Here is a 23,909-nt window from a genome sequence, read left to right on the forward strand (position 1 = left end):
CTCCTGTCAGTTTTTGTGGGGTTTTTTAGGTCGAATTAAATCACAATAAAACAGTTTACATCAATTTTCTATCTTTAAAGTGACATTTAATTTGCACATTTTAAGCCAAATCTTTCAGAGAGGCACGCGTAAAAAAAATAAATAAAAAAGTTGCAATATTTTGACCATTTTAAACTAATGTTAACTTAATTAACTGATACTCTTAACTTTTCTGTGGCACCTTTTCCAGCTTTAAAAACTCTTTGAAACATTGATTTAATACTAATTTGCCTATTTTATACAACATCTTATATTTGAAATGAAATAAAACTCCAACATTGCACTGATGCTGACTGCTGACATTTTCATTAAGATACATTAATACATACATATTTAAGTAAATGAACAAAATAATACTTTTTTAAAGCATCTTTTAATTATTTCAGTCTGTCAGTAGGAATCATTCCTAATGCCTCAGCTTTACTGTATCTGCCAAATCTATTAGATTAAAATAATATTCATCTATTAATCTCTCCATGTAGCCCCACAGATTTTCTTTTGCATTTAGTTCAGAACTTTGACTAGGCCATTCCAAAATGTTAGTTTTCATCCCATTATTTTGAATAAGGTGGAAGATTTGAACAATTTTGACTCTGTGGCCCCACAGCATGATGCTGCCCCCACCATGTTTCAGGGTTGTTGTTGTTGTTATTGCAGAGGATTTTTTTTCCTTTTATACATTTTCCCCCTTAAAAGATTTAAATGTATTGTTTTATTTTTTCAGTGATGTTGCCCTTACTGTACAACATTTATATCCTTTATTCTGTGTTTATATGTATTTTATATTCTCTTTTTCAGTGAGTCTGAATGCGGATTTAGGCTTGTCGCGATAACAGATTTGCTGGATGATAAATTGTCCCAGAAGTTATTGTGATAAATGACAGCATTGTTGTTTTGAGACCATTTTTAAGTAATATAATGGCAAAATAATGCAAGAGCACATCCTCACAGATCAATAAAGTTTGAATTGTAATGAACATTTAACACAGGAAATGGAAGACATTTAAAATATTAAAATTAAATAAACAGAAACAACAAATAGTCTCTGTAAAACAAAACCGTCCTTCAAAATAAGAGCTATTTGAGACCAAAAGACCAGACTGAAGATTTAGTCAGCTTTGGGAAGGAGAAGAGAAAAACAATAAATTTAAAATCTTTTCAATTTAATTGCGGTAAATTGATTTATTGCTTATTATGACAGACCTTGCTGTTATTGCTTGTGTTACCAAAGGTGGAAAAAAGGACAAAAATCTGACATTTTATCAGAGTCAGATGTAAAAATAGTGGATATTTTTACATCCACTATAATTTAAGCGTCGAGGGGGAAAAAAAACTGCACTTTCTAAACTAACTTCCTGTAGGTGTTGGTGTGCTGCCCTGTTTGGGCTCAGACGTGGCTAAACAACCGTTAAAGTAACACTTTGAAAATGTTTACTGACCATATAAACCAGACGAACCTCAAGCCAAGTGTTTCATTACGATGACACTGTGATTTACTCCTCTGCGTTTCAGGGAAAGGTTGACTCAGCGGCCGCATCGCCACACCTCCGCTCTCAGATCCAGGTGAGTGTCAGACCCCAGGAGGACGCTGCCGCTTCCTGTTCCGTGCGTCAGCAAGACCAGACTGCTGGGTAGCCGGCCGGGAGGGGTCGCCAGGTCATGATAATCTCCGGGTAAAGCAACGTGAGAAGCCAAAAAGTAGCATCTGACTCGCTGGGGAGGCGGACAAGCTTGTCCTTGAAGCCGCGGCTTTCGCGTTGTTACAGATGTAAACACGAGGCGGAACATGGGGAGTTTATTTGCTGCTGGTTCGCATTAGCACAAGATGTGAAGCAATAGCTTTGTGATCTTCAGTGATCCAGATTTGAAACTCTGTCAACGCTCATCGATTGATTCTCATCTTTTCAGGAATCTCTTGGACTCAGCAGCAGCACATCGACTCCAGAGACTGAGAAAAGGTACAAAGAAAACCGATAACGACCGGTTCTCTCAGTAAAGGGAGGGTCAGATCTAGGACCTGCAGTCTGGATCTACGTCTGTGGGCTGCGGCCTGATTAGGCCTCCTGCATTATCTCCGTCAGGCCTGAGGCCACGTGCGTTTCCTCCCATTCCTGCTGACCCCGCAGTCACACTTATGAAGCGTTTCTGCGTAACCTCCGCACTTCCTTCCTTCCCTGCATTGTCTCTTCCGAAGGTTTATAAGGATTATTCACGGTTTTTGTCATCGAAAAGCTGAATCAGGTTTATAAAAACGGACATAGTTGATGACTAATGCCAAAGAGTCGTGATTAATCGATTAGGATTGTTTGAGAGAGGAAGCGAGTCTGAAAGTTCAGACATTTTTTTTCGAACTGCCAGTATTATCATAAATCTGGATGCAGCTGTAGGAAACAAAAGAATGGATTTGTGTTGCTCAACTTTCACATCCACTCAGAAGACGCGCATACTGCCCCCTAGTGGGCTGAAAGCATATTGTTGCAAATAACCTCACAGGCCTGAAAAATGTGTATCAAATCAAAAATATTCTTATTCCTCACATTTTCTTCTTAGAATCCCAGAGTTACAATTAAAAATCTATTTTTATTCCTAAGTTCTTTGGCGGGATTTACCTCAGGAAGTGTGAAACAGTAGAATTACATCTGTTGTCGGTCTCCACTGCCTGCTGAATTTATTTGAGGCTAAAATAATAGTTAGTCCACTTTTATAATGTAATCATGCACAGCAGAACGTAAAATCACTTTTTTAGGAGTAGCGATGAGGAATGCTGTAGTGTAGCTTTTATATAATCTAAACTGCCTGTTTTAAAGGAAATCTTTTAGCTTTCAAACTAAAAGATCTGAAAGCTAAAAGGTTATGAGAACAAAAGCCTAGATTAATTAAAATAACATTAAAAATCTCAAATGCAAAACCAAGTTGACTATGATGAATTAGAAATGTACCAAATTATCTGGCCTGTCAAAAACTCAGAAATCCAATCCAGTTTGGGTCAGTGAACACAACACAGCCAGGCATTGATGCACTGATATCAGTCCTCTTTAATGTGGAAACTGTTGCTGTGGCAACAAGACTCGAATGTAAAGTTAATCCAAACGATTTGGGCCTAAAATAATATTTTGATAATGTCGTTTCGGAGCCGCCCAGCTTATTACCTGCATGTGGAGTTAAAGATTAGGGTGATGGTCCAACATGCAACCAGCTGCTCGGCAACTATAAGAAGGGCTTAAATTGTATTTGGCTTCTATAAAATAGTAATACAATAAGTCAATTCTTTATTGCTGTACCTGGTAGTTGCTCTACCTGCATGCATCCTGTGAAGAGAATGGTTGATCTGAATGCTCGATTCACCACGAAGCAGGTCTGGTGTGTTTGAAGACAAATGCACAGAAACAACAACAGGAGTCAGCGGAGGGAGGGACTGACAGTCATGCACAACAAAGACAGAGAGACAGAGAGAGGGAGTGTGAAAGTGTGTGGGGAATTCAGAGGCCACACTGCTGCTGCTGCCACAAAACCTCAACCAGACGAGAAAAAGCCTCCATTGTTCCAGCGATGGCCGCAGAGCGCTGACCTCTGTTCATCAACGCGGAGCAGCACAGAGTCTGCTTCGTCTGCTTCCACCGCTTTAATTTGCCCTGCTGTTGTCATGAGGCACAGTGCGCTTTTGTGATCCCTTTTGGGTTTTCATGAGCTTGTTCTTTGTGACTGTGGCGCACGTGGAGAAGTTAGGCAAGACTTCTTGATAAGGGGGTGGAAAATGGTGAAAAGGGATTGAGGATGAAGAGAACAGTTTTGGATGGAAGGTACTGGCTCTGGTCAGGGGTTTGACTTTACATCCAAACGATTCAAAAGTTAAATGTAGATTTAATGTTTTCAGGTTTCCTGTCCACAAATCCAGCTCGGACGATGGATCAGGAGGTACGAAGAACTTTTTACCTGAGTTCTCATATTCCCCGACTCTTCCTTTAAATACCATAATCAGGTTTTCATTGTTAATGTCAAACTAGAAAAGCTCCTTGCGTGTTTCTCTTCAGGAAAATGGGATGCGAGGAAAAAGAGCAAGTCTTTATGGCAGAGTTTCCGCAAGTCACAGAAGGGAGTGATGCGCCAGACTTCAAAAGGTAAAAACAGAATAATAACGTGATTAATACAAATTATTGAACAATATACAGTACAGACCAAAAGTTTGGACACAGCTCTGTGTCCAAACTTTTGGCTCAGTTCTTATTGTTGTTTAAACTGGTGTGCTTGTTTGTTTCAGGCGATGATGTTGGGTTCGTTGCCAGCGAGATCACGATGAGCGACGAAGAACGTATTCAGCTGATGATGATGGTGAAGGAGAATATGATCTCGATAGAGGAAGCCCTCGCACGGGTATGGAGTTCTAAATATTTTATTTATCAAAACAGAGAATTCACAGTGAATTGAGCCAAGCTAGTACAATCAACCAAGACCTGTTAGAAAAAGTTTATTTTAAAAAAACATTTTAATGAGCAAACAGGTGGAGATAAATACCTAACGTTGAATTCAAACACAGAACTGAAACTCGTTATGTAGCTTCAATAAAGACGGGGGGATTTATTTCATGTCTTTATATAAATTTAGACGAATGCAGCAGAGCAAAACTCCAGATTCTGTTTCTCAAATAAGTTTAATGTTCCATAATATCAATAAAAAGCAGTGTGTTAGCTCCAGATCTGGGTTGTTTTTGCATTAATTACTGCATCCATGCAGCATTCTGTCAAGATTATCAACTTGCTCAGGTGTTAGGGAAGCTCATCCTACTTTAACAATCGCACATTTTCTGGATACTTTTCTTGGAGTCATTTGTAAACATATGCTACCACATTTTTTCCTTCCACACAACTTTTCTATACAAAAAGGTTAATACAGTATTCTGTAAACAACCAGCTTTTCCAGCCCATTTTGACTTAAACTTTTTACTGTAGGACTGACAACCGTTAGCTCAGTAGTGTTAGCATAGCCATAACTTTGGGTATCTGGGGGGGAAAAAAATCCTTTTTAAGTTAATTTATATTCACATTTCATGATGTTATAATAATCATCAAAATTAAGAAAAATAAATGTTTTGAATATGTCTGTGTGAAAAATGTTTCCCATGTTGAATTTACTGAAGATCTAATTGATTGAGATGCATCTGAATAGTCGAGCCGTGTTTTATTTAACCTAAAAAAGACAAATGAAATATGTACCACTGTTGAACTGTAAACCATATTTACCTGCATGACTCTCTGAGTGATAAATTGCCCTTGAAGTTATTGCGATAAACAATAATATTCTTGTTTTGTGGCCATGTTGAAGTAAAGTTTATTGATCTGTGAGAATATGCTCTTGCATATTCTCACAGATCAATAAACTTTAAATTCTAACGAACCTTTAACACTGGAGCTGGAAGACATTTTAAACATCCAAAGTAAATAAACAAAACAATAGAAATGACAAATAAAAGGGATTATGAAGTTTCTGTAAACAAAATTCTCCTTCAAAAACAGGAGCTAGTTTAGATAAAAGCACCAGACCTTTACAGTAAAATTTTTGATAGAGAAAAATGCTAAATCAAGCAATTGGAAATTATTGAGCCTAATTAATTAAATGCTTATTACAACAACCTTCCCTTGTCTCACTGAACCAACCGAAAAGCTTCTGTTTCTCTTTGCAGCTGAAGGAGTTTGAGACCCAGAGCAGACAGACGAGCCAGTGCGAGTCCCCGGACCCCTCGGGGCCCGGCACAAACGACTCGTTCAGCTGCACCGTGAGTCTCTCCGCTCTCCAGGCCCCTCGGTCGTTGTTTACCTCTGAATCGCTAACTCACGCAGCGGCGCCTCTGGTTTGCTGTTGCCAAGGCCGCTGAGCTGTTGACAGCACTTCCCCTCTTTGGCTCTCCCCGTGTCCCGGCGATGAACCGAGGCCCCTCTAAAGCTCTGCAGCTCGGGGCCCTTTCCCAACCGCAGGGCTCCGGCTGGACTCCTATTCATTGCTGTCAAAGCGCTAACCCCCCATTGTGCTGCAGCGGGCGGCTGGATTCAGCACTGGGCCACTGTTATGCACGCCGCAGCTCTTTTATGCACCAGCGGGGCGATTAGTGCACATTTTTCAGATTCATCGGAACGTCCATTCTGCTTCTGATGAACTTTATTTGTTGTTTTCTCTCTAATTTCCCCTCATACTGAACTTTCTGTTTATAACCAGCTGTCGTTTTTGTCTCCAGATGGGTTACATGCTCCGCCTTCGTTCTGGTCAGAACTTAGATGCACCGCTGGTTTTCCAGTTCAGACGGTGGCTCGCGTTATTTCCGAGCACACAGCCGTGCCTTTTCACACACCGTATTTTAGTCTTGCTTTCACACGTAGCTTAATGGTTTGCCATCTGCCTGATGCACAGTAATACTTCTGTGGTTTCCTGCAACGTATTTACTCGCAACCATGTTCTGTAACGAGAAGCGGAGGCAGGCTGTGTTACTGTTTGTGAAAATAGAAAATGTTCAATTAAATTAAGATGGAAATATCCAGCAGTGTTACAATAAACTTTTTCTTTTTTTGTAGCCTGTTGAGCAGTCGGACAACGAAGAGGAATCTCCGGCGTTCAAAAGGCTCCACAAACTGGTCAACTCCACTCGAAAAGTGAAGAAGAAGCTGATCAGAATAGATGAGTCCAAAAGGCCCGCAGCGGACGGTACTGAAGCCTCTGTCTCTTTACACACACATGAAAGTATTACTAACCATGGAACGTTTTTTTTTTCCCCCCACAACTGAAAATGTGATGTGAAAGTGTTCACCTTGCCCTCTCTCCGTCCTCAGTGTGAAAACCACACATACAGCTGCATTTCTGTTGGGGTTTGCCTCAGCTACAGTCTGAACTTTGTTGTTTATCCATCAGTACAGATGTCTGTCGACAACTTTCAACTCTGAATTGAATTTAGTTTTGAAATCTGAGTAGGGGATTCTTATAGATAAATAAATATGGTTTGCTCTAAACCAGTTCATTGGAAGATGAACCTCTGCATCAATTCTCTGGTTTCGGTTCTCTGTTTTTTCCCAGCGTTTCTTTGTATTTCACATCATCCATCTTCCCGTCACTTTTGGACCAGCTTCCATCTGAGTGAAGTTGCCTTCTTCAAATCAAACGAAACATGTGTGCAGCAAAAAGTTTGTTTAAGGATATTAGGACATGTTTCCAGAGGTCGTCAAAGGTCAACCAGCTCCCCGCCACATTTATAAAATTTAGTTCTAAAATTTTAGTTGCACAAACATAGCAAAATACATTTGTAAAAATTTTTGATTTTGTTAATGCGAGGGCAGAGGTGACCTCTGGAAACTGTATTTTTTCTGTTAAAAATTACAGCAGTGCAAATAACACATTTTTGCTGTGAAATTGACGCCATGTTTCATTCGATTTTGTAAATTTGGACTGGCTGGTTGACCTTTTGATGACCTCTGGAAACATTTATTAAAATGACAGCGGCACAAACAGACATTTTTGCCACACAAACAACTTCTCAGGTCCAGTTTCTCTGTCCCGGTGATGAAATGCATCCCCAAAGCAGGATGCTGCTCTCATGGCTCTCCTAGCTTTCTTTCAACAATGGCTTTCGTCTCAAAAAAAAAAATCCAGATTTGTGGAGTGAAAGCTAATGGCTGTCCTGTTAAGATCATCCCCCACCTGAGCTGAAGATCTCTGCAGCTCCTCCTCAGTTACCACTAGACCTCTTGGTTGCTCCTCTGGTTAAACCTCTGGTCAGATTAGATGAGCGTCGTTTCTTTGTAGTTTAGCATCTGTGCAGTTGAGCTAACAGACTGTAGTCGTTTGTAATTGTGCAATCTCTACATAAAGTCCTGTTCTACTAAGAATCTGACTGGTTGTCATGGGATTTACGTGTTTCTTTACCCTCCCAGAGAGCCTGAGCGTAGATGGTCTGCCCTGTGGCGATGGCAGCGTCTCCCAGCATTCAGGTGTGCAGAGGAAGCCCTTGGTTTGTCCCCTGGACTCCTTGGCTTCGGCTCTGCAGAAGCAGCTTGACTCCGACAGCCTGACCACGTCCCCGTCCTCCAGCAGCCTGGACACGTGCAGCAGCCAGAAGGTAGCGCAGAGCTATGGGAAGTGCAGCGGGAGCCCCGCTCACCAGGAGGCCGGTGTGGCGGAGGACGTGAGGGAGGCCGGCGAGGGCTCCTCCTTCTCTGAAACGGAGGGGTGCAGCGAAGAGGAGCCCAAAATGGCGCGATCGGTGACCGACGGAGAGCTCCGTCATCGGACTCTGGGCTCGCTTGGCCATCATGGAGTGAGTACTGGTGGTACTGGAGAACTGCATCATGTTGGTTAGAATGTTCTGATTGATTTCTAATATACGGTAATTGTAATGTTCTGATGTGCCGGCATCAATTTTGGAAACTAAACGTTGCTAGCGATGCTTCCAGCCATGAGTGAAAGGTGCTGATTTATATTAAAAAGAGAGGCTATGTCACACTGTGTGAGAGTGACCAATGCAAAACAATGCAGATGTAAAACTGGGTTGTAATATTTCAAGCAGCACAGTTAGCATCGCTAACTGTAGACATCAGTATGAAACAACTCGAATTTAAGACTTTTTAAGACCACTGTTAAAGAAATTTTAAACCTATATCTCCATAGAAATGTAACTTCGTCCAGCCAAGTGGTGATAAATTTGCACTTACCCATGATAGACACGGTAAAGCTAGCTGACTAGCTGGCAAAAATATGTTAGCAGCTAGTTAGCGGTAGCTTCAACTGTTTCAATTTTAGATGTATGAATTTAAGATATTTTAAGGCCTTCATTTAGATACATTAAGACTTCTTAAGGATGTGCGCTCACCTTGTTTCCTTTCCTCAGTAACAGCTTCTAGACCGAATAGTGTTTCTGTGATTCAAGGGGTATCAGATTCACACCACTTGATAGGACTTACGGACGTTCACTGGTCTTAAAAATATTGTACTTTTGAGCTTGTGTCTGGTTGTTCACCAGTTTTTTTTTTTTTTTTTACTTCCTTCCTGTTTCAGTCCAGACCAGTTATGTGACATGGGACTTGGTTGTCTTGTGTAGTCTATTAGTTTCTGCTTGTATGGTAAAATGCTGCACAGTGAACAAATACAGTGCAGACCATCGGTTCTCGTATTTATTTCCGAATTCTTAACTTTCGCTGTTTTGTTCTGTGGTTTCTCGCAGAGAGCTTGCAGCTTTGGAGGATTTGACCTGACCAGTCGCTCCGTTCAAACGGTCACTTCTGACGTCGACAGCACTGTATGTTACTGAAATTTAAAATGGGCTAACTTCAACACTATGCTAACCAACTGTTAACCTCTAATGCCTTCTAAATATTTCAAAACTTTTCCTTAGCATTTTCTGTTACAATAGTTAGTGATTTATACTGCACTTGAGTTTGTTAAGAGGTAAACGAGGTTGAATATGTGGTTAAAACATCCCATTGTAATATATTAGAGTATGTGGTTGGAATGCAGCAGAGTGATGTGCGAGTACTTTTCCAAGGCATTGAACCTTTCTCCTTATTTTCATTTTTAAATTAGACAAAAGATGGAGAGAGTGGCTTGAGAGGCGAAGTCAAGTCTCCTTCACTGTCACGGATTTCTCTGGGTAAAAAAGTCAAGTCAGTGAGGGAAACCATGAGAAAACACATATCCAAGAGATACCATTGTTCTCTCTCTGAGCAGGTACAGTGTGTTGAGGCTTGGTCATCAAACCTGTTGGTCATCAAACCTATTAACAACTCTGGTAAAAACCTCTTTATTTTTGCCCTACTTTGCCACAGTCGAGTCCGGACCGAGTAGCCAGCTGCCCCCACTCGCCTCAGACCGACTCGGACTCTTTGGAGAAACCCAAACTGAAGCCAGGAGGCTCCGTGGAGAGCCTGAGGAGCTCCCTCAGCGGCCAGAGCTCCATGAGTAAGTCGGCTGGTTCGCTGTTGTGGGGTTGGGTACGTTTGTCTTTGACCAGATGTGTTGTGTTTATCGTCCAAGCATTTTTCATCTGTTAGAAAGCAGATGAAAAATTGCTGATTGACCCATTGGGGCTCGTGAAATCGATGTATGTATTTTCTTTGTTTTGTGATTTGCGTAGGCGGCCAGACGGTCGGCACCACCGACTCGTCCAACAGCAACAGAGAAAGTGTGAAGTCGGAGGAAGGAGAAGAAGACGAGCTGCCTTACCGTGGACCTTTCTGCGGACGTGCGCTGGTTCACACCGACTTCATCCCGAGTCCCTACGACACGGACTCCCTGAAACTGAAGGTGCGCTGCAATAAGGTCACATTCATACCAGCCCTGTTTGGTCCACTTCAATCATACTCCGGTTCGTTTGGGGAGGTGTGAAGGTGCAATCGTACTCTGATGCAGACCAAAGGATTGAACTCTAGTCTGTTTAAGAACCACGGTCTCAGTTCAGTTGAAGTGAACTCTGGTGCGGTTTAAGTGAATGCCAAGCAGAACAGAGACCGCAACAAAAGCAGGAAGTGGACTATAATGCAGGGTATTCTGGGTAAATACAACCAAAACAAACTCAAGAATCTAGTGCTAATGGGATAAATGCCTTGTGGTCTTTTACCAGCAACAAAAGAGAAATCCTGCAGCCTCAAATCTTAAACCACTCCAGTTTCATCTACTAAATGTTTCATTCAGTGTCTTCTTCTGAGGTTTGTGTGACATTTTCTTCAGTAGTTCTTGTTGCAGCGCCACCACAGGCCATGGTTGTGGGGACAGGTTTTCAATTAGTTTGGATTTTTGACACAGTGCTGTACGAAAGTGAACCGCATCAGCATGAAAATGTAACAAAAGGTGTGAAAACACCCTAAATCACACAATACATGGAGAACACCTTATATATAGAAAGAAACTCACTCCAAAGCTCTTTTTGCAGTGTGGAGACGTGATCGACATCATCAGTAAGCCTCCGATGGGCACCTGGATGGGAATGCTCAACGGGAAAGTCGGCACCTTCAAGTTCATCTACGTGGATGTTCTGAACAAGGAGGTGAAGCCCAAGAAGACGCGCAGGAGGAGAAAGGCCCGGCATCCCAAACCCACATCCGTGGAGGAGCTGCTGGAGCGCATTAATCTGAAGGTAAACATGACGACAATCAGCCACACAAACAGAAACATGCAGGAGTTTTTGGTACTGAAGTAAAGATCTCAAGAGGAAGGAACCACAAAACCAACCACATTGTAACCACAATTCAAAATGGGAAACACAGGAAGAACGCGACTACACACAGGAAGAACGTGACTACACACAGGAAGAACATGACTACACACAGGAAGAACATGACTACACACAGGAAGAACGTGACTACACACAGGAAGAACATGACTACACACAGGAAGAACGTGACTACACACAGGAAGAACGTGACTACACACAGGAAGAACGTGACTACACACAGGAAGAACATGACTACACACAGGAAGAACATGACTACACACAGGAAGAACATGACTACACACAGGAAGAACGTGACTACACACAGGAAGAACGTGCAGCCGATGAGTTTACGCAAGGCTTAAAGAACTTTTTTGGAGACTGGAGGTTGAAGCTTTTGCTCTTCAACTAACTTCATTTTTAAGCGGCTAACTGAATCTGGAAATAACTTTAAGATTTTGTTTCCTCCAATAACAACTTCCTCACCAAAGAGTGTTGCTGTTTCATTGGATTTTATCCGAGCGTGAGAATGAATGCAGCTAAATACCAACACACCCCAATGCGATCTGGTAGCGCCTCCGGATGGTGTGTTTATTGATCGAAAAAGATCGTTATTTTGAGTTTAGGCTCATTCGGCTCACAGTGTTTACCTTTCTGCCTTCAAATTGTCAAGAAAAACTTTTCTACTTCTCTCATTTCCTGTGTTTGTTATACTTCTTGCTCAGAAATGAGTATAATAAATCCAGATAACACAATCAAATGCATGAGAAATCTTCCAAACTGTATTTGGAGCTCTTTGAAATCTGGATTAATTTAGTTTCATGTCTGACTTGTCAAAGTTTATAAAAACATCTCGTCCTCTCCTCTCTCGTCTCCACAGGAGCATCTCCCCACCTTCCTGTTTAACGGCTACGAGGATCTGGACACGTTCCAGCTGCTGGAGGAGGAGGACCTGGACGAGCTGAACATCACAGACCCCCAACACAGAGCGGTGCTGCTCACTGCCGTGGAGCTGCTGCAGGAGTACGAAGGTGGGTCTGAAACGGCGCAGACAGGAGCCCTGCAAAGACGGGAGAAAAAACAGTGATGTCCAACTCTGAATAAATCTGGAAAAACAAAACGGTAGAAAAAATACTCAACCCACGCTTGAGTCATTTTCCAGCTCTCACCAAATGTCTTTGGTATCCTTCCTACCTTCCTTACTTTTTTCTTCCTTCCTTCCTTCAGTCCTACATTTCTTTTTTCTTCCTTTTCTCTTTCCTTCCTTCATTCCTTTCACATTTCCTCCTTTCTTCCTTCATGTCTTTGATATCCTTCCTTGCTTCCTTCTTTCATGTCCTTCATTTCTTCCTTCATTTTGTCATTCATTCCTTCCTTCTTTCCTTTCTGGAATATTTCCTTGCTTCCTTTCTTCATGTCTCCTGTATCATTCCTTCTTTCTTTCCTTCCTCCCTTCCTTTGGTATCCTTCCTTCCTTCCATCCTTCATGCCTTTGATATCTTTCTATACTTCCTTTATGTCTTAAGTTTCATTCTTTCCTTCATGTGGTAATTATAGTAAAGCTCTGTTTCTTTAAGAAAAAGTTATCGAAGCAAATAACTGAATTTGGAAAATTTCCTCGTGAAAAAGTGTGGAAATTGTGTATGTATAGCAGACGCTCAGATATAAATGTGACACTAATGTGACTGTCTGCCCCCTGCTGGTGGCTGCAGGAAGCAGCGACCCCGAGCGGAGCGCCCAGTCCGGACCATCCCAGGAGAAGCTGCTCCTGGACCGGCGCGGCGCCCTGGGTGACTCGCCGCGGGACTCTGGCTGCTACGAGAGCAACGAGAACCTGGAGAACGGTAACGACAGCCTGACCCGTCTCTGAGCCCTGTCCTCTCTCCTTCAGCCCTCCTCTTCCTCGGTCTAGAAACACTCCAGAGGCTTCTCTTCCTCCTCGACGCTCCGGCACTCCGACCCACCAGCTTCAGCTTTCACGCTCTTCCTGAAAGACTTTATCATCATTTACCGCTGATGCTCTTCTTCCCACACCCTAACACCCCGGTTTCCTGCCACTGCGCCACTTTATCGCGCAGAGCTAAACTAAAGACTCCACGGCGATGACGGGTTTCTGTTTTCATGAGACGTTCAACCTCAACCTTGAAAACCCGCAAGCGGTCTAAACGTGGAGCAGCTTGCGGGTTCTGAGCTCTTTTTTTTCTGCTTTCGCTGCAGAGACATTTCAACCGCCGTGTGAGGAGAGTGTTTAATAATCCAGCTTTTGTTCTTGTTTTGTTGTACTTTCTTTTAACTCTTCTCGTAATTGCAGTACATACTTACCGTGAGTGCTTGGCCTATTTGAAGCTACGGGGCAGGTCAGAAGTTTACATACAGTCGTCGCTGACATGAATCTTGTTGTTTCGGACTTTAAGTAGTTGGACTGCTCCTTTTTAATAATTTCAGGTGGAAATTATTTACTAACTCAAACATAACAACTACATGTTCACGATTTTTTAAAACGAGAGACGTAGGGCTGGAGCAAACGGATTATTTTCGTTATTATTCTGACGATTAATCGGATAAAAATAGTTTGAGACGTTTAAGATTTTCCACGTAAACCGTTTTTTATGGATAAACATTAAAATATTAAGATGACAAAATAAATGCATTTTTTTATAAGAAAATAAAAATTTTATTGTGAGATTGAACTTGCAGATCAGGAAAAAACTCACAATAACATCAGAACCGCCGTCAATTCATATTAGCAACGTTAATTAAAGTTGTACAGTCATTCAGATGTCATTTTGATGTAGAATTAAGAGCCTCAAATGACTGAGTTTCTTGTGCCGTGACTGTGTGTAAACCTCTGAACTGTACATCATGCTTACTGTGGAGTTTGCTAACTGTTAAAACACAAACGCTTCTATTTATTGTAAAAAAGGAAAAGATGAAACGCTCTGAATGTCAGCGTGTCGGCTCGGCCTCAGCCGCGTTCTGTTGAGGTTCTGCTCTTTTTTTTTGTGTGTGTGTGTGTGTGTATTTTTTTTCTAGTTTGGTGAAATGTCACCTTGCACAATATTTTATCATGTGCCTGAAAGCTGCTGGGTGCAGTGAAATTAAAGTATTTTACTTCATAGCCTACCTGTCGAAATGTGGCATTTTTGTATAACTAACTGTAAAATGCACTAGAACGCAGAGCTGATGTGACGTTTTGGGTGAAAGTTGGACGGTTCTTCCAGAAGCAGCTCTGGTTCTGAAGTGGGCTTCTGTCATGGTTGAGCGTGAGGAATAAACGGCTCCATTCTTCACCACACCGGACTTCTCGCCTTTTCTTTCACGCATGGTTCATTCCGGCTCTCACCGCTTGGCCGTCCTTTCGCAGCTTCTCCGTGTTCCAGCTGTGGCGTTCTTCTGCTTTGTCTCGCAAAAACATTCGCTTCTTGAAGTTCTTCACATTTTGTCGTGTTACGGCCACGTGTTTCTATGTGTTGTATGTGATGGACCAACACAAAGTGAATTTTTTTGGCTATCTAATAGTGCGACATGCAGCAGTACTCGGACTTTGTAGAATCACCTCCAGGTTCCAGGTCAAACTCTGAGGTTGGATGGTCTGATAGAGGAGTACGGCCACTGAGGAAAAAAAAAGAATCCAGACTTTTTCTTTCTCTAAATTCAGTTTTTATTTGTTCTTAAAATTTTGACTTTATTCAGAATTTAGTAGTTTTTCTCAAGATTTTGACTTTTTCTTAGAATTCGAATTTTTTTCTCCCCCTCAGAATTTGGGTTCTTTTTTTTCTCTGAATTCTGATTTTCTATTTTTTTTACTAAATTAACTGTTTTTTCAGAATTCTGACTTTTGATCTTGGAGAATTAAAGTCAGAATGCCGAGGGGGGAAAAGCCCCATCCATCTTTCTATTTTTAACCGGTTTTCCTGTCTCCACAGCATGATGCTGCCGCCACTATGTTACTGAGTGAGGTGTAGACATGCTTGCTCTTTTATTATTTATTTATTTATTTATTTTATTTTAGGGTTATCAAATTAAAGGTGGCTGACTACAAATCCAAGTCATGTTTTTCAGATTTTTATTTGCAAACAAATGTTTGTTTTCATCCACCTACCCTGTGTTGGTCGGTTGCACAAAGTCAAAGTAAAACATGTAAAAGTTGTGGCTTCAACATGACAAAATGTTGGGAAATGGTTGGAAAAGTTGCAAGACACTGTTGGTGCAATGTGTAAAAGAACCGGGTTGCACCTACATGATCCACACACACTTCCCTTGTTATTCCAGGACGGCTCAGAAAGTCTGCCGCATCCATCAACAGGTCGCCGTCTGGATTTGACACCAGTCACATCTCGCCCCCCGATTCCATCCTAGTCTCCCCTTCCCTGTCTCCTCTCCAAACCAAAGCTTTGCTGCCCTCCGTTCGACCGCCTGTCAGACGCCAGACGAACTGCTTCGGCCTCCTGAACTCTAGAAGTCACAGCTGCACAGAGCTTAGAAGAAACTCGGCACCCGTTCAGTTGCGACGCTGCGTCTCCCTAAGAGCTCTCCAGAAAGATCTAGAGAGGAAACCCCCCAACCCTGAAGACTGGGATCTGACGGCCGCCAACCCCGCCCGGCCCCCACAGCGCACCGCAGACCCTCTGCCTGCGTGCAGAGAGTCTAACTCGGACGAACGTCATGAGTCGGCCCCTAAACAGGAAGAAAAAACGGGGAGCAGCATTCAGTTTCACCAAGCTCCAGAGAAGTTCAGTCAGCCAGAATCATTCAGAGACTTCCTCCCAACAGAAACCGCCTGCAGGCGCGGATGCACCGATCAGATCTCCGTTTCTGCCGCTTCGGAAGCTCGACGCCTGAAAATGAAAAGAAATGCAAAGATTTCCACGCATTCAGTAAATTAGGAGCTTAAAGTGGGAGAAAAAAAATATTCCAGTTCCAAAGAGTTTTCCTAAAACTGGAACCAGTTTGTGCTAATGCTGAGATTTCAGATGTGCAATAAGAAAACTTTTATTTTTAGTTTTATTTTTTTGGCTTTACTGCAGCTGCGTCTGGACGTGGCTTTTCTTTGATCGTTTAGGAAAATGGAATCAGAGTCCAGCTGCAGCTCAGCAGCATTTCATCTGAGCAAAACCTTCGGTATCATTGCACCTAAATCCATCCTGTCTGACACAAGCTTCAAACTTAGAGAACGCTTGTTGTATTCATGTAAATGTATCTTCCCAGATGAGATGAATGAAATGTTTACAGTGTGTCCTTGTGCATGAATGTTTTATAAGAAATTAATGATCCTCACAGATTTCAGATGTTCGCTGTAGCATCACATGACTCATTTCCTGTCTGTTTGCCACAATTAGTGTTTTATTGTAAATGGCCTGATTAACTTCATGGCGAAATTAACGTCATTAATTTAATTAATAAAGTTTGCTTTATTAAATATGTGCTATATAAAAGCACAAGCACGCTGCTAAGTGTTTGACATTCTGTAAAATCTCTAGAAAACAATTTAAAATATTCTTTCCGTACTTTATTGCTACAACGATGTTCTGTTTACAGCTAAATAAGCCGGTGTGAGAATTTCATAGAATAGTCATGGAAAAAAAAGTGTAATTCTGCTCCATTATGGTATTAATATGCAAGATTGGAACAAAAACACATGACAGAATCTAAATGCTTTTATTGGAAACAGAGAGGCAAGAACTATTCATTGTGCAACAGTTTAACAAAGTTATCCAAGTAATTATTGTTTTGATTTCCCAGTAAATTAGTACATTATCAAAAAAGTTGAACTGATAAATGGCATATATTCATTCCAGATGTTTCAAGCATTAATTTTGCCTCATTTTTATATATTTTGTTTAAATTGGAATCTTGCATAAAATCTTTTTTTTTTTTTTTTTAAAGACGTTTTAATACAATAATAATGCGACACAAAGGCCCACATAATTAAGGTGAGTTGACAGTTTGGCGAAAGGTCGGTGATGGTTTAGTGGAAGGAAAAAGTATTTCTCGGTTGTTTTATTGCACACTGTTACACCCCTTCGCTGTCCTTCGCTTTATATTTTTTTAAAAGCTGGTTAGTCAGCTACCTTAACAAGAGACGGGTGGTGCTGCTAAATTTCTGAATTTTATTTTATTTTTTTAATGTATGGTGATACATTCCCTCGCCCGGACGCGGGTCACCGGGGCCCCACTCTGGAGCCAGGCCTGGAGGGGGGGCACGACGGCGAGCGTCTGGTGGCCGGGCTTTCACCCATGGAGCCCGGCCGGGCACAGCCCGAAGAGGAAACATGGGTCCCCCCTCCCATGGGCCCACCACCTGTGAGAGGGGCCAACGGGGTCGGGTGCATTGTGTTATGGGTGGCAGCCAAGGGAGGGGGCCCTGGCGGTCCGATCCTCGGTTGCGGAAGCTAGCTCTTGGGACGTGGAATGTCACCTCTCTGGTGGGGAAGGAGCCGGAGCTAGTGTGTGAGGCTGAGAGGTTCCGGCTAGAAATAGTCGGTCTCACCTCGACGCATGGCTCTGGTTCTGGAACCAGTCTCCTTGAGAGGGGCTGGACATACTTCCACTCTGGAGTTGCCCAAGGTGAGAGGCGTCGGGCAGGAGTGGGCATACTTGTTGCTCCCCATCTCGGCGTCTGTATGTTGGGGTTTACCCCGGTGAACGAGAGGGTAGTCTCCCTCCGCCTACAGGTGGGGGGACGGGTCCTGTCTGTCGTTTGTGCTTACGGGCCGAATGACAGTTCAGGTTACCCACCCTTTTTGGAGTCCCTAGAGGGGGTACTGGAGAGTGCTCCACCTGGGGACTCCCTTGTTCTGGGGGACTTCAACGCTCACGTGGGCAATGACAGTGAGGCCTGGAGGGGCGTGGTTGGGAGGAACGGCACCCCCGATCTGAACTCGAGTGGTGTTCTGTTGTTGGACTTCTGTGCTCGTCATGGATTGTCCATAACAAACACCAGGTTCAGGCATAAGGATGTCCATATGTGCACTTGGCACCAGGACACCCTAGGCCGCAGTTCGATGATCGACTTTGTCATCGTTTCATCAGACTTGCGGCCGTATGTCTTGGACACTCGGGTGAAGAGAGGTGCGGCGCTGTCCACTGACCACTACCTGGTAGTGAGTTGGCTCCGCTGGTGGGGGAGGATGCCGGTCAGACCTGGCAGGCCCAAACGTGTTGTGAGGGTCTGCTGGGAACGTCTGGCGGAATCCCCTGTGAAACGGAGCTTTAACTCCCACCTCCGGCAGAACTTCGAACACGTCCCAGGGGAGGTGGGGGACATGGAGTCCGAGTGGACCGTGTTCCATGCCTCCATTGTCGAGGCGGCTCATCTGAGCTGTGGCCACAACGTTGTCGGTGCCTGTCGCGGCGGCAACCCTCGGACCCGTTGGTGGACACCTTCGGTGAGGGAAGCCGACAGGCTGAAGAAGGAGTCCTATCGGGCCTTTTTGGCCTGTGGGACTCCGGAAGCAGCTGATGGGTACCGGCGGGCGAAGCGGCATGCGGCTTGGGTGGTTGCTGAGGCAAAAACTCGGGTGTGGGAGGAGTTTGGAGAGGCCATGGAGAAAGACTTCCGTACGGCTTCGAGGCGATTCTGGTCCACCATCCGGCGTCTCAGGAGGGGGAAACAGTGCAGCACCAACACTGTCTACAGTGGGGATGGTGTGCTGCTGACCTCAACTCGGGATGTTGTGGGCCGGTGGGCAGAATACTTCGAAGACCTCCTCAATCCCACCGACATGCCTTCTATTTTGGAAGCTGAGCCTGGGGACTCTGGGTTGGGCTCTCCAATCTCTGGGGTCGAGGTCGCCGAGGTGGTTAAAAAGCTCCTCGGTGGCAGGGCCCCGGGGGTGGATGAGATCCGCCCGGAGTTCCTCAAGGCTCTGGATGTTGTAGGGTTGTGTTGGCTAACACGACTCTGCAATATCGCATGGACATCGGGGGCAGTTCCCCTGGATTGGCAGACCGGGGTGGTGCTCCCCCTGTTCAAAAAGGGGGACCGGAGGGTGTGCTCCAATTATAGGGGGGTCACACTCTTAAGCCTCCCTGGCAAGGTCTATTCGGGGGTTCTGGAGAGGAGGGTCCGTCGGATTGTCGAACCTCGGATTCAGGAAGAGCAGTGTGGTTTTCGTCCTGGTCGTGGAACACTGGACCAGCTCTACACCCTCAGCAGGGTCCTGGAGGGTGCATGGGAGTTCGCCCAACCAGTCTACATGTGTTTTGTGGACTTGGAGAAGGCGTTCGACCGTGTCCCTCGGGGAGCCCTGTGGGGGGTTCTCCGGGAGTATGGGGTACCGGGCTCTTTGATACGGGCTGTCAGGTCCCTGTATGACCGGTGTCAGAGTCTGGTCCGCATTGCCGGCAGTAAGTCGGGCTCGTTTCCGGTGAGAGTTGGACTCCGCCAGGGCTGCCCTTTGTCACCGATTCTGTTCATTACTTTTATGGACAGAATCTCTAGGCGCAGCCAGGGTGTTGAGGGGATCCGTTTTGGTGGCCTTAGGATTGCATCTCTGCTTTTTGCGGATGATGTGGTCCTTTTGGCTTCATCAGGACGTGATCTGCAGCTCTCGCTGGAGCGGTTCGCAGCCGAGTGTGAAGCGGCTGGGATGGCGATCAGTGCCTCCAAATCCGAGGCCATGGTCTTGAGCCGGAAAAGGGTAGAGTGCCTTCTCCGGGTCAGGGGGGGTGTCCTGCCCCAAGTGGAGGAGTTCAAGTATCTCGGGATCTTGTTCACGAATGGGGGAAGAAGGGAGCGGGAGATCGACAGGCGGATTGGTGCAGCGCCTGCCGTCAAGCGGGCGCTGTACCGGTCCGTCGTGGTGAAGAGAGAGCTGAGCCAAAAAGCGAAGCTCTCGATTTACCGGTCGATCTACGTTCCCACCCTCATCTATGGTCATGAGCTTTGGGTCATGACCGAAAGAACGAGATCGCGGATACAAGCGGCCGAAATGGGTTTTCTTCGTGGGGTGGCTGGGCTCTCCCTTAGAGATAGGGTGAGAAGCTCAGTCATCCGGGAGGGACTCAGAGTAGAGCCGCTGCTCCTTCACGTCGAGAGGGGCCAGTTGAGGTGGCTCGGGCATCTGGTCAGGATGCCTCCTGGACGCCTCCCTGGTGAGGTGTTCCGGGCACGTCCCACCGGGAGGAGGAAGACCCAGGACAGGCTGGAGGGACCATGTCTCTCGGCTGGCCTGGGAACGCCTTGGGATTCCTCCGGAGGAGCTGGTGGAAGTGGCTGGGGAGAGGGAAGTCTGGGCCTCCCTTCTGAAGCTGCTACCCCTGCGACCCGACCCCGGATAAGCGGAAGAAGATGGATGGATGGATGGATGGATGGTGATATTATGTGGTGATAAACATGATGCCAGGATGTTCTGTCTCTAGTAAAGACGTGTTTTAGTGCCATACTAGTTTAGCCTACAGCTTAGCCTGAGGCATTTCTTTCAGGCTCTGTCTGACCAGCCCCAGGGCGTCCAAAGCCGTACCCCAGGCGATGGTGACCCCCCAGCCCCCGTGGCCGTAGTTGTGAACGACCGGCACGCCGCGGCCCTGCAGGAGCACCTTCTCCCTCTCCACCCTGGGGTTCCTCCTGCTTGGCCTCAACCCGACCCACTCGGCCAGAACCTTCGCTTTCTTCAGGGACGGCTCCAGCCTGCCGCAGCGCTCCAGGATGCTGGCGGTGTCTCCTCCGTCCACATGGAGGCGCCAGTCTCCCTCCTGTCTCGTCCCGCCTATGGTGACGCTGTGGACGCCGGGGTAGATGTAGGTCTTCCCGTCCCCGTCCCTGATGAAGTGCGTCAACCAGGGGGCCTCCACCTTGAGGACCTGGCCCCTGACCGGGTACACCCCTGCGTCTCCCACCAGCGCTCTGGAGCCGAGACCGGAGCAGTTGACGATGAGGTCAAAACCGTCGCCTAACTCCTGGAGACTGCTGACTCTCCTCTGCTCCACCCGGCCTCCAGCTTTTCTAAACCTTTAGGAAAAACAAACATTTCATGAAGCTTACGTTATAGCAAGTCTGTAAGATTTTAAAAGTGACCTATTCCTTGAACACTTTACCCTAGATCTGTACAGAAAATGTTTGTTCCTTTTGCACAAAATAATTTTTAGATAATGAGATTTTAGTCTGGTCAGTTCTGCCTGCTTAAATCTCCTTTCAGATTGAGCTGTTTTAGGGCCTCCTGTCACTTTAAATCCAAATAATCTGCTGCTGGCCACACCCCCCAACTCAACATCCAGCACATGAAAAAGGCTGCAACAAATGTGCAATTAAACAACCCTACATTTTTATTATTATTATCATTATTATTATTATTATTAGCAGTAGTAGTAGTAATATTTCAGGTAACAATATAACATAGATAAAGCAAACATTCAGGGATGGGAAAGAGGAATGTTATTCACTCTGATTCAGGTTCTGGATTGGAAGTGCTCAGGATTGATATGGGCAGAGCTCCAAACCGTACATCTTTGAAAAGCAAAAGTGGCGCCTCCTGCATGTCCGACTAGAATGCAGTAAGTGGTTCCTAGATGGCAAGTCGACAACAAAACTTGTGTTTTCCAGCAGCCATCGTACAGCGCATACAGCAGTAAAACTAGCTGACCAAACGTGCTGGAGCTCAGCTTAGGTTGCTAGGCAATGGCCTGGGGTTGCTTGGTGAGGCCTGCTGAGTTGTGATGTTACACTTGGAAGGTTGTTGAAGCGGCCCATTTTCCAGACACCAAAAAACTTCAACTTGTTGCCAAAAACCAACAGTTATGCTCTTTTGAGGGTTTGTGCTTTTTTTTATTTATTTTTTTTAGAAGCAGTAGAAATCCAAATATATGTACAATAATGTGTAAAATGTGGATTTAAAGATTCCCCTTAAGCCCGTTAAAAACATAAAGAGGACAAACCTTTCCTCAAGCCAAGGGAGGTAGCTGGAGCATTCACATTTTACAGTAGTGAACGCTTGTCCGAACTTGTGGTCCGGAAAACGTTTCAGTTCACGGTCAGTCATGGCTCTGAAGCCAATCACTAAGTCTGACCAGTATGGCTCCTTGGTGGCTGGGACCTCCTTAAAAATCTGCCAGCTGTGAAAGAAACATAAGCAAAACGAATGAGTGAAAAATGACTGGTGATTATTCTTTTTTCTGTTCTGACAGATCTATAGCTATAATGTTACCCAGAGCTGAGTATTACGCCAGCATCCGGAGAGTGCTGAGATTGTGCGATAGCCAGAAGGTGGTCAAAGCTGTCCTTGAACCAGCGCCGTTGTCTTCCCAGAGGAATATCTGAGAGAAAGAGAGAGAAGGGAGCGAAAACAATCCATCAGTAAAATCACCTGAGTTTCAACGTTTACCCATTTTAACACGGCACAACATCAAAATTCACGGAGTGATGGCGGAAGGAAAAATATCTTATTCGGCCCCCGAGTCGATGCTTTGTGGAACATTGTGTCTTTTGGGGTTTGTTTTTCCTCTCTAGAGTAAGTTATTATTTTTTTGTAAATTGTTTCTTTATGGCTAGCAGAGTTACGGGGGACATACTGACATAAAATATATTTAATGATCTTGCTTTCCGCCCCCCCAAAAAAGAGTAAATTTTGCAATGTGACAAAATGTGGAAAAAGTTGACGTCAAATCGCACCAGGAAATGGAGCAGCAAACGCGATGCCGGCAGCTCCGTCACTGGTGGTGTCCGGGCTGAACTTCTCCGCCAGCAGCGTCACTGAGCAGAGAGGCAGCGACTCCGCGATGCAGACGGCGGTGGAGAGCCCGACCACCCCGGCCCCCACCACGACCACCCGGTCTCCTGTCATCTCTCACGGCAGCAGAGGCGTCCCGGACTGCTGAAACACAGACCTTTGCTTTGACCCTTTCTTCTTTTTTTTTTTTTTTTTTTTTTACCGGCCCAAGTTAATTCTCAACCAGGAGTTGCGTTGTAACAGATCCCATTCAAGAACCAACAACCAAAACGTCACTGTAAAGCACAGGTGTCAAACTCCAGTCTTTAAAGGCCGGTGGCCTGCAGTTTATAGATGTACCACAGAAACACTGGAATGAAATGTCTTAATTACCTCCTTCTTGAGTAGATCAGTTCTCCAGAGCCTTGCTAATGAACTAATTATTCTATTCAGGTGTGGTGCAGCAGAGGCACATATAAAAGTATCAGGACAGCGGCCCTCAAGGACTGGAGTTTGACACCCCTGCTGTTAAGCAAAGTTCTCCGTGATAAGAATCACCGACAGCGCGGCCAATGAAAGGCAGTGTCGCTTGGGTCATTTTATTAAACGTCACCTGCCGGCATACATCTACTGTGCTGACACGTTAAGCACAAAAAAATGCTTCCACGACAAGAGAAATGTGTGTTTCAGACAGATACCTAATACAGAAGGGAGCGAAAACAATCCACAGATTTTCTGCTTTGATATATTTATCGGGAGGAGGCCCCGGGGAAGACCCAGGACACGCTGGAGGGACTATGTCTCTCGGCTGGCCTGGGAACGCCTTGGGATTCTTCCGGAGGAGCTGGTGGAAGTGGCTGGGGAGAGGGAAGTCTGGGCCTCCCTTCTGAAGCTGCTACACCCGCGACCCGACCCCGGATAAGCGGAAGAAGATAGATAGAAGTTGGCCTCTGATTCGTAGCTTCCGATTTTTGAAAAGGGCTATTCCGCTTCATTCAATCTGGACCAGAGGAGGTTATGTTTAATTTATTCTATTTGTAAAACCG

At 44.9% G+C, this 23,909-nt stretch overlaps 2 protein-coding genes across 6 annotated transcripts in view; one reads left to right on the forward strand and one right to left on the reverse strand.

Moving 5' to 3' along the window:
* The window catches only part of LOC122846699 (SAM and SH3 domain-containing protein 1-like), a 65,961-nt gene extending 44,664 nt beyond the window's left edge, over positions 1-21,297 (forward strand). The window contains exons 5-20 of one of the 3 annotated variants that reach the window (XM_044143802.1): positions 1,552-1,602; positions 1,948-1,997; positions 3,914-3,954; positions 4,071-4,157; positions 4,298-4,410; positions 5,717-5,809; positions 6,600-6,729; positions 7,950-8,332; positions 9,236-9,310; positions 9,595-9,738; positions 9,837-9,969; positions 10,145-10,314; positions 10,940-11,143; positions 12,099-12,249; positions 12,931-13,062; positions 15,491-16,664. In XM_044143802.1, the coding sequence (XP_043999737.1) occupies positions 1,552-1,602; positions 1,948-1,997; positions 3,914-3,954; positions 4,071-4,157; positions 4,298-4,410; positions 5,717-5,809; positions 6,600-6,729; positions 7,950-8,332; positions 9,236-9,310; positions 9,595-9,738; positions 9,837-9,969; positions 10,145-10,314; positions 10,940-11,143; positions 12,099-12,249; positions 12,931-13,062; positions 15,491-16,104 (2,571 nt within the window). In that variant the 3' untranslated portion in view covers positions 16,105-16,664. Of the gene's footprint in view, positions 1-1,551; positions 1,603-1,947; positions 1,998-3,913; positions 3,955-4,070; positions 4,158-4,297; positions 4,411-5,716; positions 5,810-6,599; positions 6,730-7,949; positions 8,333-9,235; positions 9,311-9,594; positions 9,739-9,836; positions 9,970-10,144; positions 10,315-10,939; positions 11,144-12,098; positions 12,250-12,930; positions 13,063-15,490; positions 16,665-20,644 lie in introns of those variants that run through there. The other 2 variants (XM_044143804.1, XM_044143803.1) reach the window with 2 other exon arrangements.
* ddo (D-aspartate oxidase) lies at positions 20,527-23,708 on the reverse strand. Of its 3 annotated transcripts, none has more exons than XM_044143806.1 (5): positions 23,562-23,708; positions 22,827-23,025; positions 22,363-22,471; positions 22,094-22,270; positions 20,527-21,170 (listed from the first exon to the last, which is right to left on the reverse strand). In XM_044143806.1, exons 2-5 carry the CDS (start codon positions 22,996-22,998, stop codon positions 20,615-20,617), a joined length of 1,014 nt encoding a protein of 337 aa, XP_043999741.1. In that variant the 5' UTR covers positions 22,999-23,025; positions 23,562-23,708; the 3' UTR covers positions 20,527-20,614. The 3 variants fall into 3 exon arrangements, with proteins under 3 accessions (XP_043999741.1, XP_043999742.1, XP_043999743.1); XM_044143807.1 differs by having other exon boundaries at positions 22,827-23,028; XM_044143808.1 differs by lacking the exon at positions 22,827-23,025.
* Positions 23,709-23,909: the final 201 nt, after the last annotated feature.

Source organism: Gambusia affinis, linkage group LG16 (genome assembly GCF_019740435.1).
Source record: "Gambusia affinis linkage group LG16, SWU_Gaff_1.0, whole genome shotgun sequence".
In the NCBI taxonomy this organism is placed as follows: domain Eukaryota; kingdom Metazoa; phylum Chordata; class Actinopteri; order Cyprinodontiformes; family Poeciliidae; genus Gambusia; species Gambusia affinis.

Excerpts from the sequence above, each read along its gene's own strand:
- ddo (XM_044143806.1), bottom strand. The coding sequence starts at position 22,998 with ATGACAGGAGACCGGGTGGTCGTGGTGGGGGCCGGGGTGGTCGGGCTC. Across the intron at positions 22,472-22,826 it reads GTTTGCTGCTCCATTTCCTG|ATATTCCTCTGGGAAGACAA; the intron begins GTGCGATTTGAC and ends TCTTTCTCTCAG. Across the intron at positions 22,271-22,362 it reads GGCGTAATACTCAGCTCTGG|CTGGCAGATTTTTAAGGAGG; the intron begins GTAACATTATAG and ends TTTCTTTCACAG.